This window comes from Sebastes fasciatus, chromosome 5 (assembly GCF_043250625.1).
Source record: "Sebastes fasciatus isolate fSebFas1 chromosome 5, fSebFas1.pri, whole genome shotgun sequence".
NCBI classification, from domain to species: Eukaryota; Metazoa; Chordata; class Actinopteri; order Perciformes; family Sebastidae; genus Sebastes; species Sebastes fasciatus.
In genome coordinates this window covers 18688446-18704608 of record NC_133799.1, presented here as the reverse complement: position 1 = coordinate 18704608, position 16163 = coordinate 18688446, and the positions used below count along the sequence as shown (strand labels likewise).

The 16163-nt window shown below is 41.7% G+C and overlaps 1 protein-coding gene across 1 annotated transcript in view; it reads left to right on the top strand.

Annotated features, from left to right (window-relative positions):
* The window catches only part of cpamd8 (C3 and PZP like alpha-2-macroglobulin domain containing 8), a 53527-nt gene that overhangs the window by 15532 nt on the left and 21832 nt on the right, over positions 1-16163 (top strand). The window contains exons 19-28 of the mRNA XM_074635492.1: positions 343-405; positions 2428-2659; positions 5755-5908; positions 8243-8373; positions 8518-8569; positions 8734-9032; positions 9724-9792; positions 9884-10040; positions 10165-10341; positions 12948-13029. Of these exons, the coding sequence (XP_074491593.1) occupies positions 343-405; positions 2428-2659; positions 5755-5908; positions 8243-8373; positions 8518-8569; positions 8734-9032; positions 9724-9792; positions 9884-10040; positions 10165-10341; positions 12948-13029 (1416 nt within the window). The remainder of the gene's footprint in view (positions 1-342; positions 406-2427; positions 2660-5754; positions 5909-8242; positions 8374-8517; positions 8570-8733; positions 9033-9723; positions 9793-9883; positions 10041-10164; positions 10342-12947; positions 13030-16163) is intronic.

The window sequence follows — 16163 nt, the reverse complement described above, 5'->3', positions numbered from 1 at the left end:
CTAAAAAACATTAGTTTTATAGCAAACCCATGAGAGAGCAATGATTACGTAATACTCCTGAGAGTTATACCTTAGTAATACACATTTCAGTGTTTGTCATGCCTGGGTTGAATAAGGTCTCCAAAGTGAGTAATGTCTTTCATGACAAATGAAATGAGTTTTGTTGGTTTGTCCATAGTTGAGGTCTGCATTCCTTAATGCCACGAATACTTCCCATTCTAGTGATGAACATTAAACACATGACGTGACCTTGAGACAACGTCAGCGCGGTGCAATTATGGTGTTGTTTTATTGTGAGCAGCTGAAACCTGTTATTGATGTCAGCCTGTGTTTTGGTTGCAGAGCAGAGAAGCGGAGGCGCACATTTTTCCCAGAGACTTGGGTGTGGCACTGCCTCAACGTCAGGTATTTAAATCTTTGTATAAATATTTCACTTTGTGTGTGTGTGGTACATGCCTGCGGCTAGAAATATCAGGTGCACCAGATTGTCTATACTTATATGGGATTTAGTCACAATCTAGTTCTAGGAGAGTAGAGAAATGGAGTGGAGAGGGGAAGCTGACCATTTGCACTGTGATCTCTGTACTTAGACACACTACACTGTACATACATAGAGATCACATACCTATAAATACATCTCTTTAAATGTTGCAGTGTTTACACAGTTCTCACTTATTTGTATATTTTTTTTTAACTGCAATGTCTACATTTCTCTATTTTTATCTTAAATTAACTTTACTAAGTTACATGCTTTAATGTCGCAACGTTACACAGCCCTGTATACACATTTCTTTATTCTAGTAGGTCTTTACTTATTGAACGTACATTTTTTGTTTTTATTTCACACTGGCTTTGGCAATGTAAACATATGTTTCTCATGCCAATAAAGCCCTTTTGAATTAAATTGAATTGGAAGAGAAGAAAAATAATCGCCAACTATTTTGATAATCGACTAATTGGTTTGAGTCATTTTATAAGAAGAAAGAAAAAATCAAAGTCCTTTGATTCCAGCTTCTTAAATGTGAATATTTTGTGGTCTCTTTACTCCTCTGTGACAGTAAATTGAATATCTTTGAGTTGTGAGGATGTCATCTTGGGTTTTGGGAAACACTGATTGACCTTTTTCACCATTTTCTGACAATTTATAGACCAAACAACTAATCGATTAATCGCGAAAATAATCAACAGATTAATTGACAAGCCCTAAAACATACAAAAACCTTTAAGGATGAAACAAACAGGAGACAAAAGGAAAGAAACATTCATGAAATGTAAGAGGAGACGAGAATACATGAAGAAGAAAGAAAAAAGGAGGTGTGAAGAGAAAGATATAGGAAAGAACTAGAGCTGTAACGACTAATCGATTAGTTGTCAACTATTAAATTAATGGCCAACTATTTTGATAATCGATTAATCAGTTTGAGTAATTTTTTAAGAAATAAAGGGTCATAATTCTCTGATTCCAGCTTCTTAAATGTGAATATTTTCGGGTTTCTTAACTCCTCTTTGACAATCAACTGAATATCTTTGAGTTGTGGACAAAATAAGACATTTGAAGACGTCATCTTGGGCTTTAGGAAACACTGATCGACATTTTTCACCATCTTATAGAGCAAACAACTAATCCATTAATCGAGAAAATAATCGACAATGAAAAATAACCGTTAGTTGCAGCCCCAGTAAGAAGAATAAGAAAGGTGGAAGGGAAGTTGAGATGAGAAAGGAGGTGCTGGAGAGGAGAGAGTGAAGATGGAAGCGAGCGAGGAGAGGAAAGGTGCGAGTCGAGCCTGATGTTTCAGCGGCGTCCAGCGTTTCCCCCCTCCGGGTGTGAATGTGCCTCATTTAAATTGGGCGATCTTGGAACGGACTGTCACTTTCTCAACAGCTCCTTCCATTCATTTTCAGCCAATATAAATGAACTGCCCATAGATTTCCATATGCTTGATTCCTTTGGATGGGACTTCAGCTCTGCCTAATTTCCTGCGAAGTCTAAAGCTCTGATTTCCCTTAAAAAGTCTATTAAAGTGGATTTTTGGGCAACTTTGATCAAAAGGAAGGGCGTACATGGAGTTTTTCAGGTTTATTATGCCCTGCGACGGTTTGCCAACACCAACATTAAATATGCGTTGCCAATAATGAGCTCAGTCCATTTGATCCAAAGAAACAGATGGGGTCAACACCTGACTGTCCCTCACACCTATCCGTTTCAGAGTGTTTGCTGTAGTTACATCGGTGCAGGTGTTGGTGTTGACACAGGTGTTGCTAACATAAAAGTGATCTGCGGTGATTCATCAAGCGCGCCCTTGTAGTCTGTGGCTTTTTATTGCTCATGTTGTATAAAACCATGAAAGGATGCTAAAAAAAAAATTTTTTTTAATTCACTCTCCAACTCCACTCAAGTTGTGTCTCAACGTGTGTCACTTCCAGCTCTGAAACCGGGGAAGCTGAGCTGAAACTGGAGGTGCCGGATTCGATCACCACGTGGGTGACGGAAGCTGTCGGCCTGTCGGAGGAAAAGGGTCTGGGCTTAGCGAAGAAAGCGGAGCTTCGTACCTTCAAACCCTTCTTCGTTGACTTCACCTTGCCCTACAGCTTAATCAGAGGGGAGCAGACCAAAGTTCCCCTCACTGTCTACAACTACCTGCCAACCTGCTCTGAGGTAAGATGATGAACGAGGCGGCAGATGGGCATGAAACAAGTTTCCACAGTGCAGCATGTGTGCAATCGCAGTCGCCTTCACACAGTACAAACTACACACTCTTTATCTCAATCATATTTCTGAAGACGACGAGGGTACCACCTCTACCACAGAGATAGAGCTTAACTTTAGCCCATTACCTATTATCTGCAAGTCTTGAAAAGTAAAAAAAAAAAAGCTTTGAATTCAGTTTCCTCAAAAAAGCTCTTAGAAGGTAGTAAACATTTTTAGATTTAATTGACAAATGCCTTAAATATTTTACTCTTGCCTTAGTTTTAAAGTGTTTTTGTATCTTATTGCAGGCTGTTGGGTTCATCACACTCCTATAAACTAAAAGTGAGTTTTTTGTGACAATGGATTGTGCTTTGAGTCAGCACCATCAGACCTGTAGCAAGCTCTGTATAAAGCTCATCATCTCATAACTTGAATTAACTTAAATTAATGAATCATTTTCAATTGGTTAATCCAGTGGATCCCAAAAGATTTTTTGTTGTCATGGCACCCCGAGCCACCCAACACTGGTTATAATATGGGCTTTATTCTTCTGTTTTGATATGTTTGAAAACATTACGTAAAACATACTTAATGAAAAGGTCTTGAAACATAAAAAATGCACAATAAATTAACAATGATATGATAAATCTTTCGGCACCCTTGGCCTGTCCTCAAAGCACCCCATGGTGCAGTAGCACCCACTTTGGGTGGCAGATTATCAACAATCAACCATCCATTTTCTGACACTTATACGGGTCCAGATCACGTTAACTAAATTAATTATATCATTAGGAATTATTGTTATAAACTGCTGATTCTATAATATAATAAATATGATATTATATTATTATAGCTGTACATTATCCCGCTTATTACACGGCTACTTACTTATGAAATCAATAATTTGACACAAAAACGGTCCGCCAGAGTCCGACTTCAGAACTGTGCTCATTGCAACAGTCTGCTATAAAGAAATACAGATCGCAGAACACCGTGATTGACCAATCAGAATCAAGTATTCAACAAAGCTGTGTAATAAATAATAAATAATTCATATTGCCCCTACTGGTTTTCCATCATACTTTCATACTTTGACAGGTTTGATGGTGAAAGATGTATTAAATTGCTTTTTATGTGGTATTGAAAAGTCTTAAATTTAACTTACGTGTGCGGATAACGTGTGCATTAAGATGTTCTTAATGCATTGCTGGTCAAATTCCTCACTGTCAAGTGAAAAGAAGTCGCTGCCTACTTCATATGTGTCAGAGAAGACACACTGAAAGTCTACACCCTTCCTGGAGGGAAAGTGGGAGTTGTCATCAACAAAGAAAGGGCTGATAGGAAATTGATCAAAATTGTCAGAAAAGCCATCAATTAGACAGAAGTTTCTTGTTCCTTTTACACATCACTGACTAAATAAATGGTGTGCAACTAGGAGAAATAAACCCACATTACACATACAGTACATACTGCTATTACTAATACGTTAATACAGCAACTGGTATTATTGCTACTACTATGACAGCTGCAACTCCTACTATACTACCATAACCTTTACTGCTTCTGTTTCTGGGGCCGCTTGCTCAAATATTTTACATCCTGTGTGGTTCTCACTCTGGAATAGTGTTTTTACCAACTAAACATTGAGGTTATCTGAGGTTACTCCAGTCAGGCACAAACGACAAACTACTACTGCTGTGTTTGTTTTGGAAGAAATCTGTGGAAGTTTGGTTGTTTGTGCAGCGAGATTGGTGGATGTTTTGTGCTGTACAACAGGAAAACAAAGAAAAATAAAGATACATAAACACTGCAGAGGGAGATGGTCAAAGAAAAAAAGCTGCCAAACAAACAAATAACTTGCAAAAAAAGTGACTTGTCTGAAGTGTTAAGTTGATTTTTGCAGTGTAATGACATGAATAAACCTGTCTGCCGCTTTGTCATGCCCCTTGGCGTCACTTTAGTTTTAGGCAACAAAACCGCTTAGTTAGGTTTAGGAAAAAACGACATGGTTGGTCTTAAAACGACTACGTTTGTAAAGTGAAAATGAACCTGAACGTTGTGAACATGGGACACGAACGAACAGCTGATTGTAACATTTAACGCACAGGACACAAACAGCGGTCCCTGTTTTGTTGGACCCCAACCCATCCACTCCCAGCGCACTTTCTCTGAGTGTTTACTGTTTGGGTTTACATTGTAGTTAATGAAAAGCTCTCGGTGCGTCTCATACCGCCGCTAAAGGGTGCCTTGTGCGGTGGTATCACACGCTGATGGCCTTGACAAAGTGTCGGTATTTGACGCCCTGGGAGTGAGAACGGGCTGTGTGCTTCATACAGGTGATGGGCTAAAACATGTAAACTACTGTGATAACCTTTAAAGCTTTAGTTCATTTAGCAGAACCGGCTTAATGTCAAACCAGTGTGATGAAAGAGACAAGGCTTCTTATTGAATGATGTAGGTAGGCAGGCAGAGGGATACTGAGGGACTGGAAATGGTGGCCAAAGGAAGCACAGGTTTGTAATGTGAAATTATGAGATTAGCTCAGAAGTATGTTTTAGCCCTCTACGCTCCGTCTTGGCCTTAAATGGGTCCATCCTGCGCTCCACACGGATGACATCATGATGTTTGCAGATGAGCCTGTTAAAAGGCCTGTGCGTGTGCTGCCCTGATGTCATGTTCGGAGAATATACAAACCAGAGTAGCCTTTCCTTTGATGTCCACCCCGGCAACATGTGATTCCTATATTTTCTGCTCCGTTATTTACGACTTGTGGCGTGTGGATAAAGAACAGTTAAAAGATCCCTCTGCGTTACCGAGCCCTCTGTGAAAATTGGACGATGAGTGGAACTTAATCCTTTGGGGAGCTTGAGAAGCATGAGTCAGTCAGCATGGAAAATCCACAATGTGATTTAAAAATTCTCCCCTCGCTTTCGGAGCTTTGAGGAGAACACGCTATATGAGGGAGGAGGGGCGTGCCGGCACAAATGATGTCATCGTAGCCTGTCAGAGGAGATCAATTGCCTCTGATTTGTCTCTTCCTCTCCTCTCCTCTCCTCTCACAGGTTCATGTGAAAGTCTCAGTTCCGAAAGGCATAAAGTTCATTGGCCACCCTGGAAAGCACCACCTCACAAGGAAGAAGTGTGTTGCTCCCGGAGAGGCGACGCCGACATCCATTGTGTTGTCTTTCACTGAACTGGGGTCTGCAAACATCACAGGTATTTTATTTATATTGCATATTTAACAAATTCACCTCAAGGGGCTTTACAATCTGTACAGCATACGACACCCTCTGTCCTCAGACCCTCGATTTGGAGAAAACTCCCCCCAAAAACCCTTTAAAGGTAGATTTTTTAGTGCTGTTCAAATACATTTTTTACTATATTAGTTGAAATTCTCTTTACATCCCGACAGCAAACAATAAATCAAATGCTCTGACCGAAAAAAATAAAATAAAATCCGGCAGGTAAATTGGCCAGATATCATCACTACTTCGAAAAACACTTTCCAGGCATTTTCACTGTGTGTCAGTATAATAGATACAATAAACAGTTGTATTACTAGCAACACAGCAACTTCATAGTTATTTAAAGACATTGAAGGGATAGCTTGGGTGTTTTGAAGTGGGGTTGTATGAGGTACTTATATTTAAGCCACTTAAAAGAAAGGCTCACCTAAAAAAATCTGTATTAATTTAAGTTTACGCTATATCTAGAATGTTTTCCGACAGGGAACTGAACTGAAAGTGAAACTTATCTGTACTGTTTTTGGCAACGGAGTCTGGTGGCTTTGAAGTTTCACTCTCAGTCCACTTCCCTGATGGACGGCAAGATAAAGGGATTTTTTTTAGGGGACTAAAATACAATTGCTGCCGGCCCCATCCACAGCAGTACATTGCTTTGCTTCTGTGTCGGTACTCCTGTCTGCTTCTCCAAACTGGGGGCGTGCTGACTGTCATCTACTGTAGGTAATACACTGACTATGGATAAGTACCTCATACAACCCCACTTCAAAACACCCAAACTATCCCTTTAAGTAAAGTTAAATTACTGCAACAATCTAGGATGAGCTATTCTTATATCCCACAATCCCTGTCTCGGGCTCATGATCAGAAAGGAGGCCGACTCAGCCTTTGTTTTGATGGCGTGCTTCAGAGTTTTGATGCTAATGTAAACAATACACATGAGATTGTGCTGTATCATGGAAATAACGTTATTTGAATTCTTAAGTGGCGTAGCACTTGAAAGAAACAGCAGCCTTTCACGAGGACATTAATACGCTCAGTGTGATGCCTCACAAAAAGGCAAGCCTTTGACTTAAGAGAGCTCCGCTGGCCAAAGGGGCCGAGCTGTGTGTGATCTGGTCACCCACCCACGGTTACAACCAGTCCCCTCCACAACGCATGTGAGAACAAAGCAGGCCAGCAGTGGGGGAGCAACCAGAGCTGTGCTGTGACACTCAGTGGCATGTTGATGAGTTTGCAGGTCACTGGCGGTCAATGGGCCCCCCATGGCCCCACTCTTAGTCCCCTGGCCCCTTGTGTTTCCCTCTCAGTACACACACACAAAGAGACGCCACTGGCACAGGGCCACATTTCCAATGTGCTCCCCAGCAAGAGAACTGGGAGTCCTCTTACAGACATGTTTGTCCTGTGTAACGTATGTTGATGTCCGCTAATGACATTAGAGACGTGGCCATAGCCAGGTATTAGTGACGTTTGACGTTTTTTCCAAATCCCTTGACAATTTGCCAACATTGTTATGATATACTGTATATATACAGTATATATATATATATATATATATTTATTAAATCTCCCCATAAAGAGTGACTTTTAAAGGTAGGGTTGGTAGTGCTGTTCAAATAATTTTCTGTTATATTAGTTGAAATTCTCATTACATCCCGACAGAAATCAATAAATCAAATGCTCTGACAAAAAAAAAAGAAAAAAATCCGGTATCTGTGGTATCCAGGACTGTAAATAAACCCGTCCAATCATTTCATTCGGCCCGAATGTAATGATTGGACGGGCTACCTGTCTGCTTACCTGTGCGCACTCTGTCCGTGCACTCATTGCTTTTTTCTCAGCATTACCGACCCAACCTTTAAGTACATCATATAGGATGAGCCTCAATGTCTAGTTTGGCAAAGGTCAAAACAATATTGCCCAGTAGTCACAAGTACTCTTTATAATGATAATAAACAACTTGAAGTGTCACAACTACCAACCAACTCTGGGCAGACAGATTTAAAGGGCTTGTCCTTCATCCCCAGTGCTCCCGGCCTTACTGTTAGCATTTTATTTAATAGCACATACTGCATATAAACGTCGGGGACAATAACTTAAACTTCAAATTTCTTCTGAGTGGGTAAAACTTGAAAGTCTTGTGGCTTTGGAGAGCAATACCACCTTCATATGTTCTTCAGGTTCTTTAAGGACCTAGCAATTGGCTTTGGGCGTCACTCCGCAGACATACTATACAACCAAAGGGGTGACATTTTGCCGTGACATAAATTAAATAAGGACATTTTGTTCTCTGCCGCCCCGATAGCCCGTGCTATTGCCTACAGTGAACCAAGCTGCTGTTCAGATGGATTCCAGACGGGCAAAACGGGCAACGACGTGGACGATAAAAGGACCCCAATCGGCCTGGATTTTGTCCGCAGGACTGTCGATGTGGAGGTAAGAGAGCTGATATTGATCAATGTCACTTGATAAAGAAGATTTGCTTTATATACTGTATATTATTTATTCAACATTAGGTTAGAATTGTGTTGAGATAATCTGTCAATCTGTTAATCACGTTTCCTCTCACTCTCCTTGCAGCCAGAAGGCCTTCCCAGGGAATACACCTACAGTGTCTTCTTCTGTCCCAATGGTCAGTGCGGAAATCTATTCCTGATATCATTAATACTTTTTCAAGAGACCAACGGGACATCATAGTTTTCCTGCTGTATCATCTCCCTAATTCTCAAATTGATGTATGCATAATGTCAACACTAAACCTATGTGCATAACTGTATTTAATATTTCCATTCTTAGAGAGAATCCACATTTCCACCCCCAACAAGTACGAGTATCAGTATGTGAAAAAGCCGGCTAAGATGAATCAGTTCCAAGTGGCAGTGAAGACCCACAACGACGCCCATTTTGCCCTCTCCGCCAGCCCTCACGACAGCGCAGAGATGCTAGAGATCGTACTTGGGGGCAGGCAAAACACCCGCTCTTGGATCTCTTTGGGCAAGATGGGCGAACCCCTGATCAGCGCCGCCACGCCAGGCATCCTCTCCTGGGATGAGTTCCGCAGCTTCTGGATCAGCTGGAAGGGAGGCGTGGTACAGGTAAGGAGATAAAGGAACTGTCGAAGAAACTCTCACAGGTCAGGGGGTTGGATAAATATATGTACTGATTTAGTGTGATAGATTGGTAGCGATTAATTGACTGTCGTCGACATAGCATGATGAAATATCCTGCACCAACTAGTGCAACAAATTTGTGTTCAGATCATAAGCGGATGCTCCGAAACAAAGAGAAGAGAGTGAAAAGGACTCAGCAGGCCATGGGGTCTGTGTGTTAGGAGGACTGGCGCCACTTTTACTGGCTTGCGTCCCTGTAAGGTCACGCTTAACGGGCTGATGTCACTGAGGACACCCAGTGATCCATGGCCTGGTCCTCGCATGGCCCTCTCTGGCTGGCACACTGCTCCCCAGCCCCAGCGTTATCCTCGCACCGCTCACCAAAGCCGGCGTATCACAGCCCAATAGGATTCATTTACTTTCTTGGGGGTATTTTGGGTTGAATGAGCCGTGGGGCTCGGCCTCGCATGGTCTTTGGCTTAATGTGATTACGCAATGAAACTCTAGTCGCAGAGAGGAAATGTGCTCTACGTGGGTCTGTTTGTATGTTTGTGTTTGTGTGCGGGAGGTGAGTGAATCACACTAGCATCACCAAGACTTGGCAGATTAGTGCTCAGTATGAGGGAGTCCAAAAAAAGCACCAGTTGCTCTCTAAAGTCTGCATTGTTCTCTCCAGGTGGGCCACGGTTTACATCCATCCAATGAATCAGTGATCCTCCAGTGGGCAGGCCAATCCCCTGGACAGGTTTGACTCTTTTTATGACATTGATATACTAGTTGCAGTGATTTATCTTTACAGATCATTTAAAAAAATAATAATTTGTGTGTCCATCCAGGTGCGTCACATAGGCTTCTCAACAGGCTGGGGATCAGTCGGGGAGTTTAAGATCTGGAGGAAGGAAGACTCTGATGAGAACCACAATGAGGCCTTCACTCTGGGGGTCCCACACAACATGGTACCCGGATCTGAGAGGGCCACTGCATTTATGATTGGTAAACTTTTATTATGTGTGCATGCATATACGTATTAATGTTTAATTATCTACTGCTTCCATTATACTACATCCTAAGCCTTCGGTAAAGCTTACATGTGTTTGTATGTGTGCCACCATATCAGGGGATGTTATGGGTCCAACTCTTAATAACCTGGACAAGCTATTGCGGCTGCCCTTTGGATGTGGAGAGCAGAACATGATCCACTTTGCCCCCAACGTCTTTGTTCTCAAGTACCTGCAGAAGACCAGACAGCTCAGCCCCGAGGTTGAGAATGAAGCAACCGACTACCTGCTGCAAGGTAAAGATCACATTCTGGTTTTCATAACATGTTGCACCCTTAGACCAAACTTTTAATGCAAACTTATACCTGTGGGTTAAAGATGAGCTCCTCACTAAGCTGTAAAAATACTCTGCTGCTCTCTTTACCTCTTATCCTATGACTTGTCCTAAGAAGTTTTACATGTTCACGTCAGAGAAATATTACCCTGGAAACGAGACAAGATTTTGGCATGGGAAACATTCTGGTTCACGTTCACGTTGGAGCAGGCTTTGGTTGAATGCAGGTAAACAGTCCATGCGGAGAGCAAAAGAGGCGGATCGCATTGGCCGTAAGGCAATCTGGGAACCGGCTGTCATCTGATGATGAATTAGCTTTTTATTAGTTTAAAATTAGCTTGTAAACTGGCTACTTGTGAAACAATACGGTTGTACACGTCGTCTTTCAACTCCAGTCTCACATCTCAAGTTGCTAATCGGACTGTAAACAATGAGCAGAGCACAGAAAAAGGAAGTCTTGGCCCAGATATCCGCTGGCTACACCGGAACCTCAGAAATACTTTACTTTACTATTGATTTCTTGCAATTTTGATCCTTTAACAGTTTGTTTTCGTGATATACTCACTGTAATGTGGTTTGGATAAGATGTCCAGCAAAATGTTTAAAAAATATTTACTAGAAGCTCTCTCTCTCTTACAAACTGTTATCTTGCACTACTTTGTTTGGACAAATCCAGTATTTGACACTGAGATGAAGGATCGCCTCACATGTTTCACCTGCCTGGGCCGCTGGTGAGATAACTGCTGACATGCGTACCCGAAGATGAGCTGCATTCCCAAAAACCCTGCCGACCTACCTCCAGTTAGCCAGCAGCTGTTTTAAGCAGAGGAAACAAATGGGCCACTTAAGCTCTCAGAGTGTGCTGTGAATCTCAACAAGTCAAATCCCTTCTGGCCCGACTTTGGGCAGAGTGACTTAAAACTGAGCGGAAGGAATGTTTTCTAATTGTTGGCAAGTTGGACGCTGTTGTTGGGTTTTCTGGAAACTATTGGAGTGAAGTTTACCTTGGAGGATGGCTGTTGTTTGTGGAACTGTGGATTTCTTGACAGAGGAGCTTTGGCCTGACTGGCACTAAATACTTTGGATCATGAATCGGAACACGAAGCTGGATGTTGTTTCTCAGCATCCAATCTTTTCTCCACCTCCTCTGTTTTCTCAACGTAACCATCACAAAGACTCACTCACCTTCAGTACCTCTTCTAACATGCTATATCAGAGATAGGCCCTCCTGCAGATTGGTGTAAACAAGTTGTGACTCAGAGGAATTGATGAAATGTGTACGGAGCCTCAGGATCCCAGAAGAATTCCTCCTTAAAAGTGGGAATTCAGCTGGTTGTGTAAAGTAGGAATAAACGTATTCTGATTTCCATATTAATCAAATATTGTTAGTTTCTTTTGTGCACTACATAAAAAACCCAAATGCATGGCCACTTCAAGGTCAGGAAAATATACCACATGTTGAAGTGGTGCTTCTGCCAGTCTTTGCACCACCTGTAAAATACAGCGCAGAGTTCAGTCTCACCTCGTTGCCTCTCATTTCCTGCCTGAACTTGAAGAAAAACTCTTACTTAACACCCTGACACTTTTCTAAAACATTAAATACAATTTACTTTAAAATCTGTTTACTCGTATTATATCTTCTTTGGTGAGTTCACCTCTTGCAGTTAGTGTACTAGGGCTGACCCCTCTCAGTCGAGTAGTTGACTAATTGATCGTTTTGGTCTTAGTCGACTAAGATTTCTTGAGTCAATTAGTCGTTTGTATGTTTTTTTTCATGCTGAATGACTTATTTCCAAGAAACTTATCAGCAAATCTCTGTTAAACACAAGATTTAAAGTGGTGCTTTTGTGTGATTCTTTGTGGAGAAACTCCGTTTCACGGATCTGTCGATTAAATCAACTCAAAAAATTATATGAGTGTTAGTCGGCTAAGAATTTCTTTGGTTGAGGACAGCCGTATAGTGTAGGGGTTTTCATACCTTTTGGGACCGGGGGGACCCCTTACAGTGCAGAATATTTTCCAAGGACTCATAATCGTAACACTGATTAAGCATAATGCTTACTACCATTTGTACTCTTAGATGCCATTGGAACTATTTGTATTCTAAAACTTTTCAACCTAAATACTTCAGGCCTGTTTCATAGTATTAAACAAAAACACATTTCAATTTGAATCACGTTAAGATGAGATGAGATAATCCTTTATTAGTCCCACAATGGGGAAATCTGCAATGTTATTTCATGTTAATACCACTGATTTACCTTTTAAACAGAGGGTGATTTATTGAACTTGCATTTGGACTCAACTTGACAGCATTTATAGCCTACATTTCAAGTAATTGATCTTATAGAATCACTGCTATAGTGTGCATTACGCACAGTATGTGATGAGTCTATGAAATGCTTTGCGAGCATCTGCAGTGATGGATAGAGAAAATGTTCAATTGGAGTTTCGTACAGACTTGCCTGTTAAACCTGAAGAAGTATGTAGATCATTTTCGTAATTCTTCATTCATTTTGAGGAGCTATTCTTGCTGAAAGTGCTCTCCCATTTGTTATTCTTCTCCAGGCTACCAGAGACAGCTGACCTACAAACGACAGGATGGATCCTACAGCGCCTTCGGAGAAAGGGATTCCTCTGGCAGTATGTGGTAAGTCTTTGTAGGTGTAGCTGTCGAAGTTTACACAACTCATACCAGCCGAGCTATGCTTAGCTGTAGCCACATTCTTCAGCTTGAACTGGGACATAGGTTGCTGGCCAAAGAAGTTTTTATCAGCATCTCAGCGCTCAAATTAATCTATTCCTGTTGATGTGTTTAAATCCCTGGTTAGTTTTTCCTTCCGAGTGTTTATTTCAGGTTTACACTTCCCGGGGGCCGGCAGGCAGGCAGAACCATCTCATGATATTTATAAAAGTGAAATCGATGCTCTCAATGAGGAGCTCCACTGCTTGCATTTTGAGGCCCACGCACAATGTGCATACCTCTGGTTGATTTATGAGCCGAGGTTGGTATTATGATATTTAATAGAGCTAACGCTGTGAAACAGCAGGTTACATAAACGACAGAGAATCGTAAACAAACTGCATAATTGGATCCCTGAGGCGGGCAAAGCTGTCAAGGTTTATTTGCAGTTAATCAGGGTTCATATCCGTGGCACCGAGTGGACCCAGACCGAGTGGACCCACGCTGCTTTGGTCCCTGCAGACGAGCGATTGGAGACACTGTTATAAGTCGTCTGGAGCCACTTCACCTAATGGCTCTCGACTAGGGCTGTCAAAGTTAATGCAATAATAACGTGTTAACTTTGTCTACCAACTATGTCATGCTAGCTTGTCGCAAAGGAGGCTAAATAACGCTCCAAACTTACACTACATTTTGGTGAGGAAAAACTGTCATGGCCATTTTCAAAGGGATCCTTTGACCTCTGACCTCAAGATATGTGAATGAAAATGGGTTCTATGGGTACCCACAAGTCTCCCCTTTACAGACATGCCCACTTTATGATAATCACATGCAGTTTGGGGCAAGTCATAGTCAAGTCAGCACACTGACACACTGACAGCTGTTGTTGCCTGTTGGGCTTGAATTTTTCCATGTTATGATTTGAGCACATTTTTTATGCTAAATGCAGTACCTGTGAGGGTTTCTGGACAATATTTGTCATTATTTTGTGTTGGTAATTGATGTCCAATAATAAATATATACATACATTTGCATAAGGCAAGCATATTTGCCAATTCCCATGTTGATTAAAGTATTAAATACTTGACAAATCTCACTTTAAGGTACATTTTGAACATAAAATGTTTGATTAATTTTGCGATTAATCACGATTAAATATTTGCAATGATTGACAGCCCTACTCTCCACCTTTTCTTTTGACATGGTCCAGCTAATAGAAGTGGAGCATGCCTCCTAATGAGTCACTACCTGGGTGTAATTGGTAACATTAAACTGCTATGGAAACCTTGAACTCTTCCTGTGATGACTGCGAGAGGATATGAGGATGTAACGAGCAGCGGTTTGGAGTTTTCCTTGGCGCCCGGAGCAACAAGTGTGGGTTGTGGCGGGCACAACTTTAGATGGTGAACCTTCCGTAAACCTGCATCAGACACTTTATGAATCCATCAACAACATGTTTGCATCCAAAACAAGCCCGGCTTTTGTTTTGGTTCCAGAGTTCACGAGCGGAGCAGCGCATTTTACTGCATGCTTAAAAGCAGCCGTAATGCAGTGTTAATGTATTCCAGCTTGTAAAAATGTATCTGAGTGGAAATTGACAGGATCTAATGAAAAGATTGAACGTAATGACAAAGGCTGGCAGTGACGGTGTGGTGTGCAGCGCTGGCCAGCTCTGGTGCCAAGGCTATTAACACTGCACAGAGCGGGCTGAGAGTTCACTGACTTCATGTAGTTCAGAGGCAGGGAGACACTGGCGAGGAAGAGTATGTTTTTAACCCCTGGCTCCTTTTCATGCTGAGCTGAATGAGAATGACCTGCTGTTTTGCAAAAACAGACCAACGTTGTGGTCAGGTGTGGGTTTGTGCAAACATGCATCGGTTTTGAAGACTTTTCATCGACTACGTTCACTCCCTAACCGCTGACCTCAGCTGTAGCCCTTGTAGCTAAACATAACCTCAATTTCAACCTTAACCTTGAGGTTTAAAACCACCGCTTTGGATTTTGTAATGTTTCTTTCCATCTTCTACCATTATCCCAGTACACACAACATCCCAGCCCCTCATTCTCACTGTATATCTTCATCCTCAACTCTCTCACAAAACCTAGTTGAAAAAAAAGACAATTTTCTAATAAAGGAAGCCTTCAAGTGTGCAGATGGAAACTAAAAAATGCTTTTAACAAACTTGTCAAAAGTGAGCTCCCTCCTTCTATAATTATTTTTAAGAGTGGGTTAGTTTATTTTTTTCCATTTTCTCTGACAGTCTCAGTCCTTGGCTCTGCATGTTGAGGCTGGCATGGCATTTGTGTCTGCCCAAAGACTGATCTGACAGCGTTAGCGGGGTTGGGGGGCTGAATACCAGAGATTGAAAGAACTGATATCTGCTGCTGTATTAAAGGAACAGTGTGTAACATTGCGCGGGATCTATTAGCAGAAATGGAATAACTATAACTATGTTTTCTTTAGTGTATAATCATTGACATAATTTCCCAGTTCGGTTGCAATAACAGCAGCAGTAGCACCTAATCCATCATTTCACCTTCACCAGCCTCAAGGCAGTTAACCCTTACCCTTGTTGGCATAATCCAGTTTAATCTAAGGTTAAAGGACCTATTATGCTTTTGTGCTTTTTCCCTTTCCTTTAGTGTGTTATATGGATTTTTGTACATGTAAAAGGTCTGTAAATGTATAAAGCCCAAAGTCCACGCCAAAGGGAGTTACTCTCCCCCACACAAACACTGCTCCTGAACTGCCTGAAACGCCTTGATTGAAGTCTCGCCTTTTCTTCCGTAACGTGGTGATGTCACCAAGTAACACATTTGCATAATACCTGCCTAGCGGCTAGTTTGGCACGCCCTCAAACAAAGCTAGTTAGAGCAGAAGAGTTTGCTTCAGTTGACTAATCACAACAGAGTGGGCCAGCTGACCAATCAGAGCAGACTGGGTCAGGAGCTCAAACAGAGCGTTTCAGACAGAGGGTTAAAAGAGGTGCTGCAGCACAGCCGGTATAAGAATAATAAATAAAGTGTTTTTTTAACATTTGAACATGTTCTAATAGAGACACAAAATACAAGTATGCGCCTAACAATAAGCACAATAGGTC